The 22,332-nt window shown below is 36.8% G+C and overlaps 1 protein-coding gene across 3 annotated transcripts in view; it reads left to right on the forward strand.

Moving 5' to 3' along the window:
• FIG4 (FIG4 phosphoinositide 5-phosphatase) overlaps positions 1 to 22,332 on the forward strand; it is a 75,202-nt gene that overhangs the window by 30,052 nt on the left and 22,818 nt on the right. For all 3 annotated transcript variants that reach the window (XM_075145660.1, XM_075145659.1, XM_075145661.1), the window contains exons 12-20: positions 163 to 279; positions 1,796 to 1,841; positions 3,066 to 3,214; positions 7,480 to 7,646; positions 14,230 to 14,368; positions 17,113 to 17,171; positions 17,772 to 17,919; positions 18,808 to 18,891; positions 21,736 to 21,931. In XM_075145660.1, the coding sequence (XP_075001761.1) occupies positions 163 to 279; positions 1,796 to 1,841; positions 3,066 to 3,214; positions 7,480 to 7,646; positions 14,230 to 14,368; positions 17,113 to 17,171; positions 17,772 to 17,919; positions 18,808 to 18,891; positions 21,736 to 21,931 (1,105 nt within the window). The remainder of the gene's footprint in view (positions 1 to 162; positions 280 to 1,795; positions 1,842 to 3,065; positions 3,215 to 7,479; positions 7,647 to 14,229; positions 14,369 to 17,112; positions 17,172 to 17,771; positions 17,920 to 18,807; positions 18,892 to 21,735; positions 21,932 to 22,332) is intronic.

Genomic DNA, 22,332 nt, shown 5'->3' on the forward strand with positions numbered 1-22,332 from the left:
ATATAAGAAAACTATAGATATAATTACTGTTGGATAAATAAAGCTGTGATGTGAGTCCTCCTTTAAATGATTTTTGTTATTAAAAGACTTTCCAAGCAGTGAAAATTTTTTTACTATTAGTGTATGTTGACTGTGGTGGTTTTTTTTTTCTTCTCTCCTCAGCAAACTTTGCAATGTCCTTGATAGACTGAATGTGATCGCAGAAAGTGTAGTAAAGAAGACTGGATTTTTTGTAAATCGACCTGATTCCTACTGCAGTATCTTGCGGCCAGATGAAAAGTACGTATAATTTAATTGATGCATAATGAATAACATCTATTCCTTGGAGATTTGTCTGGAATTTCTATGTCTATTACATTATTTCTTATTTTAAGGTTTAAATTAATATGAAAAAATATAATTCGTTATTAAGTTATAGCTAAAAGTATTGCAGTCAGAGGCACATGCTAAGAAATACTAATACGCTGAAAGAGTACAATTATGCTGCTGCTGTTCTACTTATAATGAATTCTTACTTCAAACCATTATTTGTAACTTGTAATCTGTGCTATGTGTGTTTATATGTAGTGGGGTTTTTTTTCACCTTAACCAAAGGAATCCTAAATTTGGGGGTAAATTTAACAAAGCAAACAACATTTGGAATTTAATAAATGGCTTCTTTTGAGGCATACTAATAAGATAATTATCATCTAAATCTAAATGTTACTGAGTCTGATGTTTTCCAACAGATTTTATGGTATTCATATGTACAAAATTTAAAACTTTTTTTGAAAATAACTGTATTTGATTAGACTGCTGCAGAAGTGATTTAATCAGCTGAATTCTCTCAAGTCCGTGAAAATCCAGAAGTAAAATAACTTCCACATTAAAAGTTCAATAAGTTTTTGATTCAAGTTTTCATGTTAGGGATCTAATTCATCACTATCCAAATGGGCGTTCATATTTTACATGAAGAGCATCTTTGCCTTTTTAGCCTATCTTCATTTAGGCACAGTCTGAGCTAAAACTCTCATAGGCTCTCTTAGAGTTTTTCTCTGCCATGCAGTGCAGCAAACATGGTGGCTGTAAACTAGCAGGAACAAGATCAATACATCTGTGTAATGCTGTGTTCTGTAGAGAGAGTCTGGTGAGTCTCAAATGTAGTATATAGGCTTGCCATAGCAGTGCTCTGGTCAGGCTAGGTAACCCTACTAACTTGGAAATACTCAGTAGTTCAGGGTTTACTTGCACCGAGCATAACTGCTCCTGTATCTCAGGATGTCATTAATTTCTGATTCATGTTCTCTGCCTCTGGGGTACAGTTAAGGCCTATACAGAATTGCAAGACCAGGACAATATGTACGTATGTATGTATCTAGCATGTATACCTAAAATCAGTATGAGGGAGAGATTTAAATCAACCAGCTTGCGCTACAGTGTATGTTATGCCTCTAGTTTCCAGTCATTGGCATTGTACCTACTTCAATTTTCGTGCACTCAAGACCCGGTCTAGCAAGAGTTGCGTTGTTTCTACTCTGTTTTATGGGGAGCATAGGAAATATTTTGTATGGTTTTGGAATATTTCTACTTTAAAGCTAGATTTTTTTCTTTTTTTTTTTTTTTTGCAACATGGTTTGAATACAACATCTTACTGCTGCATAGAGCTTTCACTGCTTTCTGCTATTCAGGGATATCAATTTTGCTTCGTGGCAGGTTTTTAATTGTCACCCTTTTTTCACTGAGCAGGTCAATACATGGTATGATCTGTTATTTTTTTAAATGATTTGTAAGCCATTCTGTTTTGTTTCTCTTTCAGGTGGAATGAACTGGGAGGTTATGTTGTTTCCACTGGTCGCTTGCAGGTACTAAAATACACTTTATTACTTCATAGTTATAGTGATGTAGAACAGCACTCTCAAAGCACCAGTGAGCCATTTCACTTAAATACCTGATAGGTGATTCACAGAGTGCTCTTAAATTAATATTTATAGTAAACAGCATTATTGCAGTCCATCCCAAAAATCCAATAGGGAAACAGGATTTAAAGTTCTTGCATGGTACCGCAAAACCTTATGCTGTTGGAATTGTATTTTTGCTGGAGTTAATATGAGAAATGCTCGTATTTTAAACTAGTTTCAATTACTATTTAGTCTGTAGTGTTACCAGTGCAGTGAAAGTTACAGCAGCAGCATTTTAGCAAATTGCATAATATAATGTTATACAGAGGAGGTGAGCAATAAGCATACTTAAGCCTGGTGACATATTCATACACGTGAAAATGGGTTATTAAAAGCATTTTTACCAGTGCTAAATATTCTGTACATTGTTACAATTTCCATCACTAAAAGAAAATAAAACTAGAAACACTGCTTTCTGTAAGGTCAGAATTCTAAGTGCTGACTAAACTGTAAACCATACAGTTCCAAATTTATACCTGAATGTTATGATTATATACTCTGAATACAGGGCATATCCTTAAGAAGCATTAGTTGCTTCTGACTTGCCATTTATAATTTTGTAGTTCATGTCAGTTAGAAAGCATGTGACAATTCCTTTACTAGCTGATCACTGGGATATGTTTGTTGAGGGCAGATAAACAGTGGAGTAGATAGAATTTGATCTGTTTTAAAATAAAACATATCAACGCTAGTTAGGTTTTTTTTTTAATGTTAGTCTTACAGGTTTACCTGTATTAGGGGAATGATTATTTTATCTATCTCTCAACTTTAATCATTTGAGGTAGTTACCATTGGCATACATGTAAGCATTTGGATCACAGATTCATCTCAGAATAGACATCTCGTGAGTCACACCCGAAAAGTGCTTCTTTATTAAGACAATAAAAGTTCAGTTGACTAGCTTGGATGTAGCCATATATATTCGAGCAGAAGAATCCCTCATGCTGTTATATTAAAATATGTTTCTTGCAACTGTTCATATTATAAAATAACTTCGTCTGCATTACGGAATTGAAGAATGGTGGTGCAAGCAGCATAAAAGAATATGTGCATGACTGTGATGATAATAATCATAAGTGTAGTAATTTGTTAATTAAGAAGAATCTCTTATTTGGATTGCTTTACCAGACTGGAGTTCTCCGAACCAATTGTGTGGACTGTTTAGATCGCACTAACACAGCCCAGTTTATGGTGGGAAAATGTGCTTTGGCATACCAACTCTATTCATTGGGATTGATTGATAAACCAAATTTACAATTTGATACAGATGCTGTTAGGTAAGATATATTAATAAAGTGTATCATGACTTTATTTTTTGATTTTGTGTCAAGAGATTTAGGAAATTATGTCTATGTCAAAAAAAAAGTGCAATTCTTTCTATTGGAATGATTTAATAATGTTTATTCATCCAAGTTTAAAAAAATCTTCCATATTTGAAATCTTGAGAAAATCCAGTCATGCTGAAAATTTGCCCTTCTGGAAAAGTAGCTTAATCAGGCTTCTTACAAGATAACTGCTTGAATTCATTCTCTTTATGTGCCTAAACTTAAAGCTAAGAGTTTCCTTTTAAATAAATGTAACAAAAAGCCAACCCCAGACTTTTACACTTACTTCACTTGCATGAGGCAAAATGTTGACAAAAAATGAAAACTGAAATAAGTACATGCTTTTATGGAGAATGGCAAACTGATATTTGTATAGAAGTACATCTTACCTTGCTATTTCCTACTTTTCCTTTGGAAAAATTTTGTGCTTTTTGAATTATTGAAGAAAAATTTTCAGCAAAGTTGTTCTCTCAGGTCAAGTATCAATGATACTTATTCAAGCATCCTCAAACCATTTAAGAAAACCCAGCGTTTAAATTGAAATGCTTTGGGGGTTAGGGAGAACTAAACTACTCAACTTGTGAATATGCTTCAGAAATTAATGTAAGAATCCTTGAGGTGATGTGTTTTTATTCCTTAAAGCTGTTGTTGTGACTGTGAAACTTATGGCTTCATTGCCGGTTTTGACTAGTGGTTTGATAGTTTTGGAATGTGGAGACGTAACTCATGTTTAAGAGAAGATGAAGTACTCAGTCTCCCCTCCCCTTTACTCGAGACATACCTTCAGCTCCTATTCTGTCTCCCATTAGCTTCCAGCACTTGCCTGGTGCCAGGAGCCGGTATGTGCCACAGAAAGAACCTCACTTGCAGCGTGTTGGCTCAGTGTGCAAGCGGTGGCTCCTGGCCTCTGCCTGATGGCCAGGGAAAGCACCTGCTGGCTGGCTTCCTTGGAGTGCTAGCAATGCCTCTCATCCACCATGTCCCCGCTGCTGGGTGCTGCATGTTTGCCTCTGGGAACAAACAACTGCTGCTGCAAATACCGGTTGCTGTGCAGCTTCCTGGGAACTCAGCCATCAGGACTCTTGGGTTCTAACTAGAGGGGATCGGAGGTGGACAGGTCTCTTACGTCCAATCTCTGTGGTATCCTCTACAGCTACCACTTACTTCAGCACCTCAGGCTGCATTTTACGATCTTTCTGTAGGCTTTACTATCTCCCCCCTTCCCACCTCTATTTTGGGAACCCAAATTTCCTCTGTTGCTTCCTGCTGCGATAGTCCCATGTTTCCTGTCTATCTTCTCTCCCTCCTGTTTCCTCTCCCACCCAAATTTCCATTCGCTTCCACCCAACCACCCAAATTTCCATCTCTTACCATCATCTCTTAAGATTATAGTACTTGCTTTGTCTCTGATTTTCCTCATAACTTATTTCTCATTATCTCTCTGAAATGTAGCTATTAGCCTGGCATAAAAGGTTACTTTTATCTGGCCACATTTGACTTAATTTTTTCTTCTCCATGTATGCCTGTTTGAAACAGATTTTGTCATCTGTTAAGACTTGTTTCTGAATTACTGTATTCAGAATAATTAAAAAATCCTTCTCCATAATGCAGCAAATTCTGAAGACAGGCATGTGCTATACTGTCTCTCTGTTGTGCAGTCTTTCACTTTGACCTCCTGCATTCATGTTCCTTGCATTGTCTCACATCAAGTATCTGCTTCCTGCGTACTCTGCCACTTCATTTACACTATTCTAACTGGCCAGAGAGGGTAATCTGTAGCGGTCTGTCTTCCTTAATTTAGCTAACGTGTCTGAAAAACTAACTTTTTTTCATCACATTCTTTGACTGTCTTTCTTATAATTCTGGTTTTTCTCATATGGTCTCACCGGCTGGCTACAATCCAGAATTCCTGTTGAACTAGATTTCTGAAGTCAGCATTTTATTTCGTCTTGAACAGTCGGATTTTGTCACGCACAATTAATTTTCTTAATGACTTTGTTGCACAGGACCATTTCTGCAAGCTGTATTTCTTAGGGATTCCTTCAGTGTAATTGCTGTCCTATCTAGGAAGTTTCCTAGACAAAGTGTGCCTTAGCAGCTTATTTTATCATATGTAGTTAACTTTTCTCTCTACAGAAGACTAGTCTTTGTTTGACTGCAGGCTTAATATTTTGAGGCTGTGGAAGGGTAATTTAATTCTACAAGTCCTTTCCAAGTCAAGTGGATCAATGTCCTAATGAATTTAAAGTTGTCTGCTTTCTGTCAACCTTTATTGCAAGGTCATTGGAACTCCATTCATCAATCCGCCATGGCTGACTGGGAAATTTTTGAGACGTTTCATCCTTTTACCTACCATTTTTTTGCCTTCAATCAGTTTTTTAGCTTTTAGTTGATCAGCATTGTTGTCTTTCCCCTTGTATTTAAAAAACAAAACAAAACAAAACCAAAATCACCCACCCCAAAAAAACCAAACAAACCAACCCACCAAACCCAAAGAAACAAACAGGAGTTTCTCATACATGGTATCAGGAGCTCTGAACAATCTGTGTGGAGGAAAGTGAGGTTTGGTTTGTTTCTTTTGTTGTGTTTTTGGGTTGGTTTGGGGACTTGGGGGGGGGGGGGGGTGTTTGGGGTTTTTTGTGGTTTTTTGTTTGGGTTTTTTTTTTTAAGTTAATAAGCAGGTGTTTCCTCCTAACTGATCTTTTTGTACTTGACCTTGGGCAGAAGATTTGTTGGACAGCTATTTTGTTTTTAGAGACATTGATTTTGCTGCTCAAATAAGTGTTCTTCATCCAGAACCTTTTGAGGAGGACTTCAGTCAGATGCTTACTGGGTTGCTTATGCAGTACTATCCCTTTATTGGAAACTTTTTTAAGGGAATGCTTGTTTGGTGTTGGTGTGGTGGCGGTGTTGGTGTGGTGGCGGTGTTGGTGTGGTGGCGGTGTTGGTGTGGTGGCGGTGTTGGTGTGGTGGCGGTGTTGGTGTGGTGGCGGTGTTGGTGTGGTGGCGGTGTTGGTGTGGTGGCGGTGTTGGTGTGGTGGCGGTGTTGGTGTGGTGGCGGTGTTGGTGTGGTGGCGGTGTTGGTGTGGTGGCGTTAGTTTGTTTTTTTCTACCCTTCTTTCCACTTCTTAAGGACTTCTTTCTTCTCAGGCATTACAGTGTATCACATGCAGATGTTTGAGTTACTGTGTCTTGCTATACTGATGTGAAATACGTTTCCACAGGTTTGGTGGTTGGGTTTTTTTTTTGTTTTGTTCTGTTTTGGTTTTTTGCCTCTTAGCTAAACTTTAAGCCTCTTAGCAAGACGTCATCCTTGTCATTGTCTTGCTCAAGCAAGGCCATAGTCTCCATTTCCGAGAAGCACTTTTCAATCTGTTATCTTTTAGACTGGATGTCACCTCCTTAGGATAGCCTTGTTTTCTGAGACTGTTGCCTTGCTTTTGTCATTGATGGGGAGCATCTTGATAACTTTTGCTATTTGGACTGCTCTCAGTGTGGACTCTACTGTTAACTTGTTGATGCTAGAGGACTGCCTGTGTTGCTTTTAGCCAGCTCTCCTTGTTCATTTTAGCAGCCAATTCTTTCTTCTTACATCATATTTTTCCAGCTCCAGCACATGGTATCTGACTGCCATTCACATCTCTTACAAGTCATGTTTATTCAGTTTGTACCTTTGAGCCATCATTATTGTAACTAGGGAGATTTTTGGAAAGTTATGCTAACTTCATTCCCAGTGGACTTGACAGAAAACATAGCCTTGAGATATTGACGTGTTCTGTCCCATTTAGTGTATTTAAAATACCTTAGTTTGTGAAGGTATACATTTTGTTTTCTCCCCGTGGACTAGTAGGACATGTTAATCTTCTCCCTGAATCTACAGAAGTGCATATTCTGTAGTGTGAATGCATTCTGATATATTATAAATTAGTGAAAATCTTGCAGTCTAATCCTGCTTAGTAATTATTATATCTGAATAAAATTTCCACATATTTATCTGAATAGAGAATAGAGACATAGCTTTAAATTTCAGTGTTTGTAAGTTAATAGCATGTTTTAATGAAATACTTGGGTTTGTAAACTGGCAGAAGTACTTAAGAGAAGAAAATGTATTGCTTGTTAAACAGAAAGACTTTATTATTACAATACTTTATTATTTTTTTCTCTTAAAAAACTCTTTTCAGCAGTTTGGTAGATGACAGATTTTGCTTTTCCTTCAGATTATTTGAAGAATTATATGAAGATCATGGAGACACGCTTTCTCTGCAATACGGAGGTTCTCAGCTTGTCCACAGAGTAAAAACCTATAGAAAGATAGCTCCATGGACTCAGCATTCCAAAGATATTATGCAAACACTCTCAAGATATTATAGTAATGCTTTCTCAGGTAAATTTAATTTAAAGTGCTTTCTTTTAAGCCATTATTTAAAAAGCATCTTACTTGTGATATTTCAATAATCCATACTATGATTTTATGACAGAAATCCTCTATACTATAATTTCCAAATAATTCAGTAAAATCTGGTGGATATCAAACGGGGTATTCTGATTTGATGAAGTATTTATACCCTATGCAAATGCATGTTGTATCATGCAGCCTTATTTGATAAAAGTTAGTGAACTGATGTAAGAAGTATTTAGAAAACGTACACATGTAGTACTGAAACTGCCAGTGACATTTGTAGATCAATAGAGAAGCAGGTAGCTGTTATAAAGCTGTTAAAATGATGGCCAGAATGGCTTTAACAAATATAAGGAAACTGGTAAATCTAAATCTAAACACAAGTAGAAGGCTTCGAGTATTTCTTGTGATGTTTCTGGGGACTTCAAACAAAAAGCAAGCTCTGATGCACATAATTGTTTTGTATGAATAGAAGCTACTAACTGTTGAATCTGTGGTAATTTTTTAATTCTTTTAATTTTGATTAAATCAAAAAAGCAAGGTCCACTGATTAAATAAGCTATTTTTTGAGTTCAATAATTGCTTACTCCTTGTTGTGGTTTAACCCCAGCCAGCAAATAAACCCCACGCAGCCGCTCGCTCACCCCTCCCCCCCTCCGGTGGGATGGGGGAGAGAATCGGGAGGGCACAAGTAGGAAAACTCCCGGGTTGAGATAAAAACGGTTTAATAATTGAAATAAAATGAAGTAGAACAATAATAATAACAATGAGAACAGCAACAATAACAGAATATACAAAGCAGGCAATGCACAATGCAACTGCTCACCGACCATGTGTCCCGACCGGGGGGGGGGGGGGCGAGCCCGCCCCCACACCTGGTTTTTATACTGAGCATGATGTCACATGGTATAGAATACCCCATTGGCCAGCTGGGTCCACCACCCCGGCTGTGCTCCCCCACCCGGGGCAAGCACCACCCAGCAACAGCCAAAGCATCAATGGGCCATCAACGCTCCAAACCCAAAACACAGCACACCCCCCAAGCTACTGGGAAGAAAGTTAACCCTGTCCCAGCTGGAACCAGGACACTCCTTCACTAGCTCACATCAGTCACTGATACTGTGCTACTTTGTTCTGGACGACATTGCTGAGAGAAAACCTCTTTGAAAAATGCTGAGCCATACCTTATGCAAAATAACTGGAAAAAAAATGCTTAGTGTTTTTTAGAAGTCATGAGAAAGATCTAAAAGAATGATCAAAGGACATTCTAAGGCATGTCAGGATGACAAACATTGAGTGCTGCTGTGTTCTAAATATTGTGTCAGTCCTCTATTACTCTTTTTCACAAAAGCTGCATAGCCAGGCAAGGAAGTTGCTTCCCCCCCCCCCCCCCCAGTAGACTGCAATTATTTAGAAACTATGTGAACTTTAAAACAGTGAGTTGGACACTGGCTAGAAATACTTCAGTAATCTCGAGTTTCTTTGGCTGAAATTGTTGCTTTTGTGAGTGACAATTCTGTGTATGTAACAAAATGTGAAAGTTCAGCATTTAAAGTACTGTTTCTGAATGTAATTCATGTAATTTGTGTATCATATTTGCCCAAATTAAATGAGAAATGGAGAGCTTGTTTATTTCAGTGACATGGTCTCTTACTGTTTGCAGTGGCAATAAGGTATGGCTTCATCAATTCTTATGAACAAAAGGAAGGACACTGGCAGTATCACCTGTACTGATAAGTACAAGATGGAGCAAATCCCTGAAGCTGTTCACTTTTATGCCAGCCACTTAAATGGTTAGGTGGAACCTTGAGCAAAGTTCTGGATCCACGTTTCGGGTTGTGGTCTGACTGCAAGGATAGTCAAGATATGCATGTGTTTTAGTAATAAAAGAATTTGTTCTGAAAAAGATGTTACAAAAAGAAAGAATACAGAATGAAAAAAGTCCATCTTGTCACCTGGGCGAACTTGTAGCTGAGTACGCAAACAGATGTTAGTCTTTACTGAAGTCAATAAGAAAAATGAAACTTTCATAAAGGTGCTGCACACTTTCCCCAATTTACTTATGGTTTTGGTATTTGTTCCCATTTGAGCCGAATATTTTTGGTGCTTTATGCATTCCTTGTGTTTGAAGATGGCATTGTTGAAACATAGCATTCAATGTTGTATTTACTGCATTTTTAGTATGAAATTTTAAAAGATTCTTTCAATGAAATTCGAAGGTTCGCTGTCCAACACTGCCTGTTCAGGTGGCATCTACAAGCCTGTTAATGTGACACATTGAGAGAGATCATTTTATTTTTGAAGTTTTCTCAGGAAGCAGAGATAAAGGAAGCATTTTTAGAACAAGGTTCTGATTTGCTATACTGCACTTATTGTTACTATCCATAACATATTCTTTAAAATACAAATAAAAATCTGAGGGCTAGCCAGTTCATGAGCCAACATTTCCTTGTGTTTCTAATCTGAGAAACTTTTTAATGAAGCTTATGAATTTTATGTACCAGTAGTAAACAGACACAGAAAATTTTAGTGATTTGCTTGAAGTCATACAGTATATCAGATTCAGAACAAGATTACAAGTGGCCTGCTAATAGTGTTTCCTAAATAAGTCACTTAGCCACACTTGTTCTGTCTATCGTAAAAAATACATGATTCTAAAAACAATTTACACTTTTAAGAAAATGTTTTCATCTGTTGACCTCAAAGCTCTTAGGGTAATCACTACTGATTAAGTTGTATAGATGAGAAGAAGACAGACATGTATCGGTTAAGTGACTTGCCTGGAGATACTAATCCAGTAGATAAGACTTGGACTTGTAAGAAAGATAACTTGGAATGCAGTTTCACCCTACTTCATGATATGTGGCTTAGCTTTTCTATAGATTTTCTGTACCTGTAAATTTGTAATATGTTGCCTATGTGAAGAATTTAGAAAGTGTTCTCAGGATCAAGTTAGTGACTGAAGCTTAGAAGAAAACCAAGGTTTCCTCCTAAAAATATGGGACAATTAATTTTATGGTAACTTAAAAAAAATCTTACAGGTTTAGGCAAAAATTCCGACTTTTTCATGCATGTTTTTAAATCTAGCATTTGAAAAAAGTAGTCTGTGCAGTGTAGTTTGGGAAGTCAACTGTTTGAAGTACCTGGTTATAAGCAAATAAGTTGTACCAGAAAAAAAGAACATAATCCAGCTAAGAATTAGGTGTTCCTTCAACACCCTTTCTGGCAGGCATTCTGAGTTGTTGAATTCTAACGTTTTTCTTTCATTTGTAATTGTCAGAGAAAATCGGAAATAGTATTCCAAATAATATTCTTCTGACTTTTATGCGTTTTAGAAGGTAATATGACGTTCCAGACTTAAGTGCTAGAGTTGCAACATGCATAATAAGCTTCTGGAATCTGGAATAATCTATTTATCCACAAACAGGACTGGACGTAGTAAACTACCTTTTAGTGTTCTATGAAAGTAAACTTAATTACTATAACCTTTTAGTCATGGGATGTTATAGTCCCAATTGTATTGAATCTCTCATGATTTAGTAATTTGTCAGGTAGTGCAGTGGCAAACTCAGATTGAGAGTGGTAGATTATTTTAGGCTAATTCAATTAAATGGTCCCTTCAGTTCCTGTTTTCTCAAATGGTCTTAAAAATGTGCTAGTGTACACGTACATTGCAGTATCTTTTGAAAAATCAGTGCAGTCTTTCTACTTGCCTGTAAATAATTATTACATTTGGTGCTAACAATGAAGGGAGAAAACCTGTTTGCTCTTTTGTCTGTGCTCCACAGTGCATTGACACATTCTTACTTATTTTTGAAAAGAGAGATTTTTCTATCTCGATAAGAAAATTGATCTGAAAAGCTCAATATCCTGTTTTCTCTGGCCAGTGTTTCAAAGAAAGACAAAAGCTGTCATTATTTTTGTTCAAAATTAAGTCGTAAAATTGTTCAACCCCTACAGTAGGGCGGGGGGCGGATTGTCACCTTTCAAGTTAACCATCTGTTTCCCCAGTCACATATATATATGTTTGTGCCTGCTTGAAGACTTATGCACAAAGAATCTTTAATGTTACAGTTTTTTACCTACTTTTAAATTACAAGTTGAGAAGTAAGACAGTAGAAAGACATTTGCTGATAAATTTAAAACACAATTACACAACTGAAACAACAAGTGCAAAAGAGAGTTTGAGTCCTTTTGCAATGTAACATTTAACAGCAGTCACTTTTTTGCTGTGCTTTAATGAACTGCTGCTGTTCATTCCAGCAATTAATTGGTTAATTCAGTTGGTATGAGTTTAAATTCAAGCTGTTTTTCACAGTACAAATTTCATTTAGTTTCATTTCATTTTAGCATCTGTCATATAAGTAGTGACATAGTTTGTTAACTGAATTATCTTGGTTTACTCTAATTGTTTTATAATTATTTAGTTAACAATTTCAGTATACCTTCTGTTCCTGGCAGGTGAAACAATGGTAAATGAACAAAAGAGGCTTATCTCTGCCTTTAGCTGTCAGAAATTACACCAATTTTAACCTATTTGCTCATCTTAATTAATTTTGTCTTTAGGGCTCCTCCAGTTTATATGCTTAAAGTAGAGAGCTTTCTTGGGTTTTGTTCAGCACTTTCTTTAAACCACTAACTAACTAACTTATCAGGAGGAAAGAATACATGTTATTGCTTGTGACTTTTCCTTTCTTTTTGATTCTCAGTGTCCTCAACAAGGGTTTTTTTTGTTTTTTTTTTTTTTTTCCCCAGACTTTTGCATGGTTTTCTTGCACTGTTCCTGGCCTTCCTCGTTCTCTCCTTATGTCTTGGTTAAACTGCGACACTATTTTGCAGAAACAATATGGCCTGCAAACCATAAGGACCTACATATGCTTTTGAGTATTACTGTGTAGAAGAGTTAGTGTTTATAAGTTGATCCTCTTAAGAAAATTGGGAAGGTGAGGAGCAAGAAAGAAGGTAAAATAAGTATCTTTTTGGAAGAGTGCTCTGAAGGGACAGTAAAAGTATCTGGAGGGAGTATGAGTGGATAGAAAAGGAATTAAAAAGCCGGATTCCAGATGAAAGGTCCTCCAAGTAGGGAAGGGGCGCCAAGCAACATCAGGAGGTTTCCCCTTTCTTTCCCTTTTCCTGATGCCTTGCCCTGTTACACTATGTGACTGTTTATACAGAAGATCCCACTTCCAAATATTGACCTCCGCATATGCACACTTCTGTAAAGTACCGTACTTTTCTATAATCCTATTGTCACCAAATTTCTACATAGCACTTCATTTGTCAGCTGCTTGTGTGTCTTAATTCCCTGTAAAAAATATTATATGTTGCACAGAGGGAAGAGACGTTAAAATTCTGGGGAGAAGAGGTATTGAGTGAAACTTTGGTGGTGGCCAGGAACCAACTTTGTCCTTGCTGTCATACCACTGCTTTGTGGATTCTGCTTATTTTTTTACCTGCTTTCTGGTATACTGAGACTTCAGTTTGTCTTTTTGATGCAGTGTGTTGCTAAAGGGACACTCAACTCTCATAGTACTCTTTTTGAAATGTGGAGAGAACCGAAGGAGTAACACTGTCTGTTGAACTAGGCTGAACTATTCCTTGTCTGATGATTACTGAAGTGCAAACAAGAGTGGAGATGAGAGCGTTCCACATGCTAATTCCTCAGGGCACAATTAGAGCTCAGTTCTCCATATATTCCTCCATATCTGAAGATCCTTTGCGTGTAAGCCTTCCTCTGCCCCTACGACTCTGCTTGCAAAGCAGTCTTTATCACAGTTCACCATCCCCAAGCTCTCATCTGACTCCAGCTTTTCTTCGTATCTGTTGTAACTCATCCTATCTGCAGCTAGGTAGCAAGAGAGATTTTAAAGACGTAAGTGAACAACAATGTTTCTTGTCATGCTTCAGCTACAGTGGTATGTAACTACTGGATTTTAGCACTTGCCTTATTTAGTTTGGTGAAGCTTAGAATATGGCAAGAGAAATTGATGATTTAAGCCAACAGGAAAAGAAGTCCAAATTATTAAAAGGTGTTGGTGAAGTTTAATCCTTTTACGGACTACATTTTGGCTAGAAAAACCCAAAGAACTCATAATTTGTGTGATGTGGTAAACTTGTGTATTGTATGGATACTGTTTAATTTCATTAAATCATTTCTCTGTTATTTAGACTGCAATAAATTCATCATGATATGGCAGATTATCTGGCACATGCATAAATACATGCATGTGCTTTATGCATACACATATATGCAGAGGTGGGAGACAGAGCTGCAGCATGAGATCTTAACTTCTGCAGAGCCTCTAAGCAGAGCTTCTGCCTCAGCTCCTCGGTGAGAGAAGCCAAGGAAAGAAGCAGCACTCGTACCAGCCTCACATGCACTGCAGTGTGGCAGAAGGTCAGGTCTAAATGAAGTTTTGTTACGGGGGTTGAAGCCCAGAGGTCCCTCTAGAAGTTGTAGGACATACGCACTCTGTCTGTGAGGAGCAAATATAACAAACAAGCAAATGTCTGAATGGGCTTGAGCTCTGCGATGTTCCTGATGTTAAGTGTACCTCTTGTCTAACAGATGCAGACAGGCAAGATTCTATCAATCTCTTTCTGGGAGTATTCAAGCCTACAGAAGGAAAACCTCATCTCTGGGAACTTCCCACTGATTTTTACTTGCATCACAGGAACACCCTCAGTCTGTCACAGACCAGGCGAAGGTATTTCGCTCTTCTGATTTTTTGTTTGGTATTGCTCTAATAAATTTCAAAAATGCATGTTGTTAACCAAATAATTTGGTCAGCCTGTCAAAAATTTGCTTACCGTTTTTTAAGTTTTTACAAAAACTTAAAAAAAATAACCTTCAAGAGATTACCAAGTGTTGGATGTTGGTGTTTGGAAGGATTTGCTTTAGTATGTTATTTTCCTGTTGTACTGAAAAAAGTAGTTTCATTTCATATGAAATTCTAGCCTGCAGTGTGAAATGCTTCACTGTTTTACTGAAGTACAGTTACCACTGTCTCATTAAGCAATATACAGGTGTATTTTTGATGTTCAGATTTATTAAGTCGTTATATTTGAGATTAGGTGATGAGGATAACGTTTGGGTTTTTTTGTGGAATGCACTTAGTGTGTAATGCATACCAAAAAGCCCATGATTTTCTACTTTCCTTTCAGCCATGTCTAGCCTATTTTGAAGACTATTTTTCTTCATATGCATTCCATTGTAGTTGCATGGTAATATACAGAAAAAATAGAGCTAAAGCATAAAAATTTTAAAGTAATTTTAGAGTGCTTCACAATGTGGAATGATAAATACTGTGTGTGTAAAAAAAAAAAAAAAATCCATTTTAATAATAAGAACAGTACTAGACTTGTTAACTAAATCATCTCTTTTAGGAATTTCACTGTTTGTATCTTAGTTCATTCTGTGAGTCTTAAAGCTCTGTATCACAAGTGGTAGATCTGAATATCTGCATTTAGACTTTTGTCTGGGGAAAATTGCAAGTGTTTAAACAGTGTGTTCAGCCCCTGTTGGCTGCTTATTCCATTAACCCGTCGTGGCAGCTGGCATGTGATATGACTGTTTCTAAATTTCAGTCCTTTTGTATTGTCTCCTGAGACTTCTCTTGATGCTCGCTCATATCAGCCATACAACTAAGTGCTATTTCAGGCACACATGAAACATGCAACATTAATTTTATTGCCTACTGATTCCGAACATTATTGTATGTCAAAAATGAATTCAGCTGATATGTCGCAAATATATGAATGTCCCAGTCTCCCTTTCATCTGTTACTCTGTTAAACAACTGTCTCGTATTTGTCACAGATACTGTTCTCAAATGAGGTGGAACATTTTTAAAAAAATGCTGGTTTTCTTCATTTACTTGTTAATTAGTTTTACCTCTCATTCTGGCCAGATTTCTTCTGAGCACTTACAATATACAACCAAGATGTTTTCTTGTGAACAAAATGACACCTCCATGTAGTAAGTAGTTAGATGAAAAAAGCTCTTCCAAGTGATTTTTTGTTTCTACCAAACTATTGGACAAGTTCTTCATATAACTTCTTCCTGCCTCTCTGTGCAGTGCCTCTTTTGGATTCCTTGGGCACAGCAGCAAAGGAAAGAATGAAAACTCATAATGAAATCAAGGATATAGGAAGAGAAGGAAGATGCTGTTTCCTGTCATTGAAACTTCTTCTGACCATCTGTGCTTTTCCTATATTGTATTTGCCTCTCCACCAGAAATAACGAGATTTCATAATGAGTTTCATATATTACTTTTATATAATTTGTGATTCACATGAAAGGACAGCGAATATGGAAGAGGAGACTTTCTGTTGCCACATTACTTACCCAGTTTTGCTGCTTGCATAAATGATATGTCTGCATAGTTTCTGAAGGCACTAGAGAAAATGGCTTGCTACCGTGACCTGATACAGTACTTCAAGAGGAGACGGGACCGTCAGGCATAACTCATTCCTTTCTGTCTAGGACATACACAGTTCTTGGAATTGAAGTGTGTTGCCTTGCCTGTTCTGCACCGTGCTAAGTCTCACTAACAAGTCTACCTCTGGGCATGGGAATACACCCATTGTTTTTGCTCCAGATGACTACAATGACATGAGTAGGAGATAACCGCCTTAATACTCTGATTACAGCCCTTACGGTATTTTGAATACACACATATTTGAAATAAAAATCAATGAAGATAAATCTTTTCATCCCAAGCAATGAAATAAAAGAAACTATCAGAATAATTTAGAGAAGAAATTAAAGTATATTTAAGAAGAGAAAATAAAAATATGTAAACATGAATGAAAGAGAAAACATGCTTTATTTTATTAATGTTGCTTGACTTCCTTTGTTGTTTTTCAGAAATCCTGAATAAGCTTCCAGCAGGGCCTGGTTTTTGCTCTTAGCTATGCCAACATACAGTTCTCAGATTTAGGACAGCTGTCACATCAAAATGTATTTCTATGTATAGAAGTCAGCTGCTTTGACAATCTTCTGATTTGATTATCATTGACCTTCATTTCTTCATACCCTTTTCCTAAATTTTAGGATCTGAATAACAAGTGGTGGGTGGGGTGGGGGTTGATGCTTTTTTTTTTTAAGAGACCAGAACAAGAGAAATACATAAATACCTTCTATATGTACTGTACTTAATTTTCAGTACTGTAGAGGTAGGCACCTGAAATGTATTTTGTTTAATGGAACAAAACCAATCCTCCATCCATGCCTGTATTGAGTTTCATGTGTTTAAATTTCATGGCCTAAGAGCAAAGTAGTAGTACAGGGGCCTGTTGAAATCCTCCATCCAAGGATAATTCTTTACTTTCTTCCACACTTGAATTATAAATAAATGTTTACTAAAGTGACACTGTATGGTTGAGTAACTGTTACGTGGATACAAGATCAAATCTTCTGTATCAATTGTGTGTCTGTTTTTCCTGTACAGCTATACTTACTGGTGGACCACAGGTGTGCTAAAACATTTACCTCTTCCTTTTGATGAAGGTAGGAACTATATTTGCTCTTTGCCTTACAGAGTATCTTGAAAAAGAAGTTTTAGTAACAAATGCTTTTTAACTGTTTTAGATCCCAAATCTGGAAAAAAAAAAGTTTCTGTAATGATTCCTAATTTCCCGCCCCCCCCCCCCCAATGAGCTATGATTTTTCAACTGCAGGATGCAAGAGATATCTAATTAGCTAAAATTTGACCTCTGTATGTTTATGTGGCAGGGCACACTTCATTCTTTTTTTTTTTTTCCCCTTGCATGTTAACATATATTTATAGTCTATGCTGGTGGCTACATTCCTATTGCAGATGACAGGGTATAGCTAGTGTCTTATTTCTCTGGGAAATGCTCTCATGTGGAGCATATTTTATTAGCAATTGTCGTCATGAAGGGAAATCAAATTATGGTAGTTGATAATGCATGTTTATTAAAGATGTGCTGTGCATCATCTTCTTCATATCATATTTTCTTGTCTTAGAGGGGATATGGCTTTAGAAAAATGCCTGGTAGGGTGGCTAGGTAAGCAGGCTACTGTTTGTTTAGATTTTTGCAGAGTCAGTAATTGTTAGTAAAAAGATCATTTTTTTCTTTTCCCCAGTGACATGTGCTGAAAACAGACGCAAGTTGACAGTGAAGAAATTCCACAAGTATGAAGAGGAAATTGATATCCATAATGAGTTCTTTCGGCCATATGAGTTGAGCAGTTTTGATGAGACCTTCTGCTTGGCAATGACCAATTCTACACGGTATATTGGGATGTTTTGTGACTATAAATCCTTAACTGGAAGTTGATTTGGTGTTAATTAAATGTACATTTGATTTATTTGGTTAAATCTGTGTAGCACGATAGGTTTTGTGGGGTGTGTGGTCTGGGTTTTTTTTTTTAAGCTTGAAATTTAGCAAACTTCTAGAAACTTAAATCACAATACTGAAATGGAAATGCTACTCTAAAAAAATTCTGTTAAGATAGCACTTAAATTTCCAATTATTTTCCATTACGGGGTGCCAAATGTTTGGGCACTTGAAGGCTGAGAAATGAGCTTTTCTCTGTGGACTCAGATCACAGAGGCTACCTTCAAAGCAATTGTTTTCTAATTGTTCTGCTCTCATTTTACAATTGTTTTCTTCAGTTCATCAGGTTCTCACAGCTGGCCAGATAGACGATTTTTTTCGTCATTGTTGGTTTTTTTTCTTTTTTTGTTGGCAGCAATCAGCTTGATATTCTAAGCATGATCTTAATCGTGCTTTAGCTTAAGACTTCCAGGCAGATTATGTTTCGTGTAGCTTTTTGACCCAATTTGAGGGTTGGCAGCATTTTGAAAACAATGTAGCTGAGTTACAGGGCTTCTTCAGCACAGGAATGGAGCATGTTGCTCTAGCTTCCTTGGCAAGTGGTAATGTTTGCAGCTGTTTTATGGGACTAAATAATGCAATTGAAAGCTTTTTAAATACCTAGGGGGTTTATATTTACATGACTTTAACTTGTAATGATGAAGTTAGAACTTGATATTTCTTTTTTAATGATTTTTTTTTTTATTCAAGGATACATGTTAGAGGTGGTTCTTCCAGAAAATTTTAAAATTTTATATGTTGAACTTTGCTCTTGAACAGTTTTTTCCTTTCTGTTTTGCCAGAGATTTTATGCCTAAGAATGTGGGGATTGATCCAAGTCCATTTACTGTTCGTAAACCTGATGAAACTGGAAAATCAGTGTTGGGGTAAGTCTGAAATACGAAATTTTTTTCTGGTTTCATAGTAGTGAAATTGTAACGCAAATATATAAACTCTATGTGTGTGTCTGTGTAGCATATTCTCTGTTATATGGGAAATAAAAAAAATCATTGGTGTTATACTGTAGAATTGTACACTTTGAAAATCATATCTGATTTGAGATTTTTATTTGACACTGGGAATTCTTTATTCAGACTTGTTTAATCTTTTCTGTTTTCTTGCACTCCTGTAAGTGAAACCCATGAGAAAATTTTATCTAGAATAAAGATCCAGAGGTTGTTAAAATTTGATCTTCTCTTCATACTAGTGCCAACTGTATTCTCTATTGGAGATGACAGGAATACATATATTATTGTTGTCTTTTTTTAAAAAATAGTAATAAATTTTGAATAAATAGAACATATCCTGAAACAGCAATAAATGCCAATTTCAGCATAGTTTTTGATAAAAGATGTTATTAAAAATATTTATAGATAAAATTATATAAAACAATTCAGCAACAGTTATTGGGACAAATGAATGTTTCATTTAGCTGCTTTTTTATCCTGGAGTTGCTTTGTTACTTTATTTTTTCCATTGTTGTGTGTGTTCTCCTGTATCACACAAGGGCTATGGGGACTCTTCCTGAACCAATTCATTCTCTTTTTGATACCTCATATTAAGGAAACCTTTTGTCAGTAATGACTAAACCTGTGCTGTCACAACATTGTAAGTTCTTCTGAAAACTTGCCGTTCTGTTAAAAGCTACAAAATTTGACTGTCTCATGAATAACAACCGTTGTGCCTTGACCCTGAGGGACTCACTGTCAATAAATGTTGAGAGTAGACTATGCTTATCACTAGTAGAACCTGATTTCATTGCTACCGATGTTCCCTGGGAATAAGCAGAAAGACTGTTCAGCAGTTATACAATTTACCTCTGCTAAGAATTGTTAGTTTATGGGTACTTTTGAGGATAAGCTTTATTCTTCTGCTTCGGTATAATGTCAGATTTTGGACTAATTTCTTTCCAGATATTCTATTAAATACTTGACCATTATAAATATTTCTCAGGCACTATTCTTCAAGCTCTCTACTGTGATTTTTAGGGATTGTTACAAGATAATCAGATGGATCAAAGCCATGTTCCAGGACTCCCTGGGTATTGCTCTTAAGGCTTCCCAAGCATTGGTTGTGTAGCGGGATAAAAGGTGGCTTCAATATTCCACCTTACCCATATTTAGCCCTTGGTAGAGGTGGTATCTTTGCCTTGCACATTTGTTATCATCTTTTGATCTACTGTGACATTTCTGGAGGATTTGATGATCTATTTTCATCTGTAAGTGTTCTGGTCCCCTAGGTCAATTAGATCTTGGCCGCCTTCTGAGTATGAGTTGGGGGTGGGGTGGGGATATCACTCTTACCAGTGTTTGGCTACTTGCTCCATTCTTCAGCTTTCAGAAAGGACTGCTTTTCTTGTGACCTTCACCTCATTTAGAAAAGTAAGGAAGATAACCTTAATTTTCTCTAAAAAGAATGCGGTATGTCTTCATTTCTTTCTGTAAATTTCATGCTGAGGAGATGTCAATTTCTGCTGAGTCGGAAATTGAACTTACCTGTGTTATTTTTTCCCCTAAGGCATTTGTTCCAGCTGTAAGAGTTGTTCTGATATATTAATATCCTTGGGGGTGGGGTATGCTCTTGATCTGACCTTTGGAGAACACTTGTTTATATGTGTTCCTAAAGCATATATAGTTGAGCTAATTCACTACAGGGATAAACTGCTATATGAATTTGACTGCAAAAGGCAGAACTCTTAGTGACAGTCATGGTGTATTCCTCTAAAGCTGAAGTGATACTGGTGACCTCCATGCCTTTGCTGATGAGAACACTAGAGCTGCAACTCAAAATAGCATTTGCACCAAACTGCATGCTGCTGTCAAAGCCTCTTAGCATGCTGCTCTCTTCCTTTAGGGCCTTCCTTTAGAGTAAGTCACGCACAATGTCAGTGTATGTATATGGACAGTCACCTCAGCAAGGAGGAGATGTTGCTTCCCTGTTTCAGAACTGATTTGTCTATAAACATATTCATTACCTGCCTTGCAGTCCCACTTCCGCCAGAATCCCTGCAAGATTGTGACAGTGTCTGAGAGGAAAGTGCAACCACATACCCTTCTATGGCCCGTAGGAAAGGATGTAGAGGATGTAAGGGTGGTACAATTTCTGACGGGTAAAGTAATGTATACCTTTCAGAGCTTGTACAATTAAACCCAGTGTTAGCCTACTAAAATATAGATGCTGTATCTTGAAGAATTCTTACAAATAAGGCACTTCTTTATATAGACTAGAATTTCTAGAGTGAGAAATACATGCCACATAAAGAAATGTTGCTGATTAAAGAACTAAATTGAGGGGAGAGGTATGGAAAAGGAAGGGGAAAAAAGTGACGCTATGATTAAGATTTTTGGGCCCAAGATTATCCACTCCACTAGCTTCCTTAATGTTGTTAATCAGAAAGTGAAACTTTTTCCCAGATCAAAACCAGTGTTGTTATGTCTCAATGAATTTTTATTCCTTTTTATTCATTCAATCTGGAGGGGGGATTTAAGTAAAGAATCAGAGAATTGCTGGAGAAAAGCTGAAATAATCCTTTGAGCTCTCTTTAAATGCTCTGGAATAAGAAGAGATTGAAGAAAAGTAAATCAACTGGGGGATTCAAAAGATGAGCAATAAGTTGCTCCAGAGGATAGAACTCATTTGCCCCAGTAAGATTGTAACCAAAATTAGGAATTTTAAATACTTGTTGTTAATATCTCTCTGATTTCATAAATACGCACTGCATTTCATAATAGGAACAAAAGTAATAGAGAAGAAACCGTGCTGCAGCGGAAAACAGCTGCTAGTGCTCCTCCACCCCCAAGTGAGGAAGCAGTGTCAAGTAGTTCTGAAGATGATTCTGGGACAGACAAAGAAGATGAAGGTGCTGTTTCTCAACGTTCAACTCCAGTAAAAGTGACTGATACAGGAGACAATACAAAAATCACAGAGGTAAGAAATTATTGTGGCTAATCATGGACTTAAAATTCACATTTCCTTAAAAAAAAACAGTAAATGTGATAAAGCAGGCAGAAGTAAAACACTGAGAAATTAAGTGAAAAAGGCCTCCAGTGTAATTTCTTTGTATAGATATTAGCACAACTGCTTATAAAACTTCACCATTATTCTTGTCGTGCAATAGTGAAACACAGTGGAAAATAACATTTTTCAAAAAATGAAAATTACTGTTAGAAACCTATGGCATTTGAAAGGTACTACATTTGAAAGGTCAAGTGTAGTCCCTTACATAAAGCATGAAATGTATCTATGTTAGTATGTTAACTCAGAACAGTAGTGCACTTCTGATCATCGTCCCTTACCGTGCTCTGGCTCGCATCACAAGATGGTCTTGG

This window comes from Calonectris borealis, chromosome 3 (assembly GCF_964195595.1).
Source record: "Calonectris borealis chromosome 3, bCalBor7.hap1.2, whole genome shotgun sequence".
Taxonomy (NCBI): domain Eukaryota; kingdom Metazoa; phylum Chordata; class Aves; order Procellariiformes; family Procellariidae; genus Calonectris; species Calonectris borealis.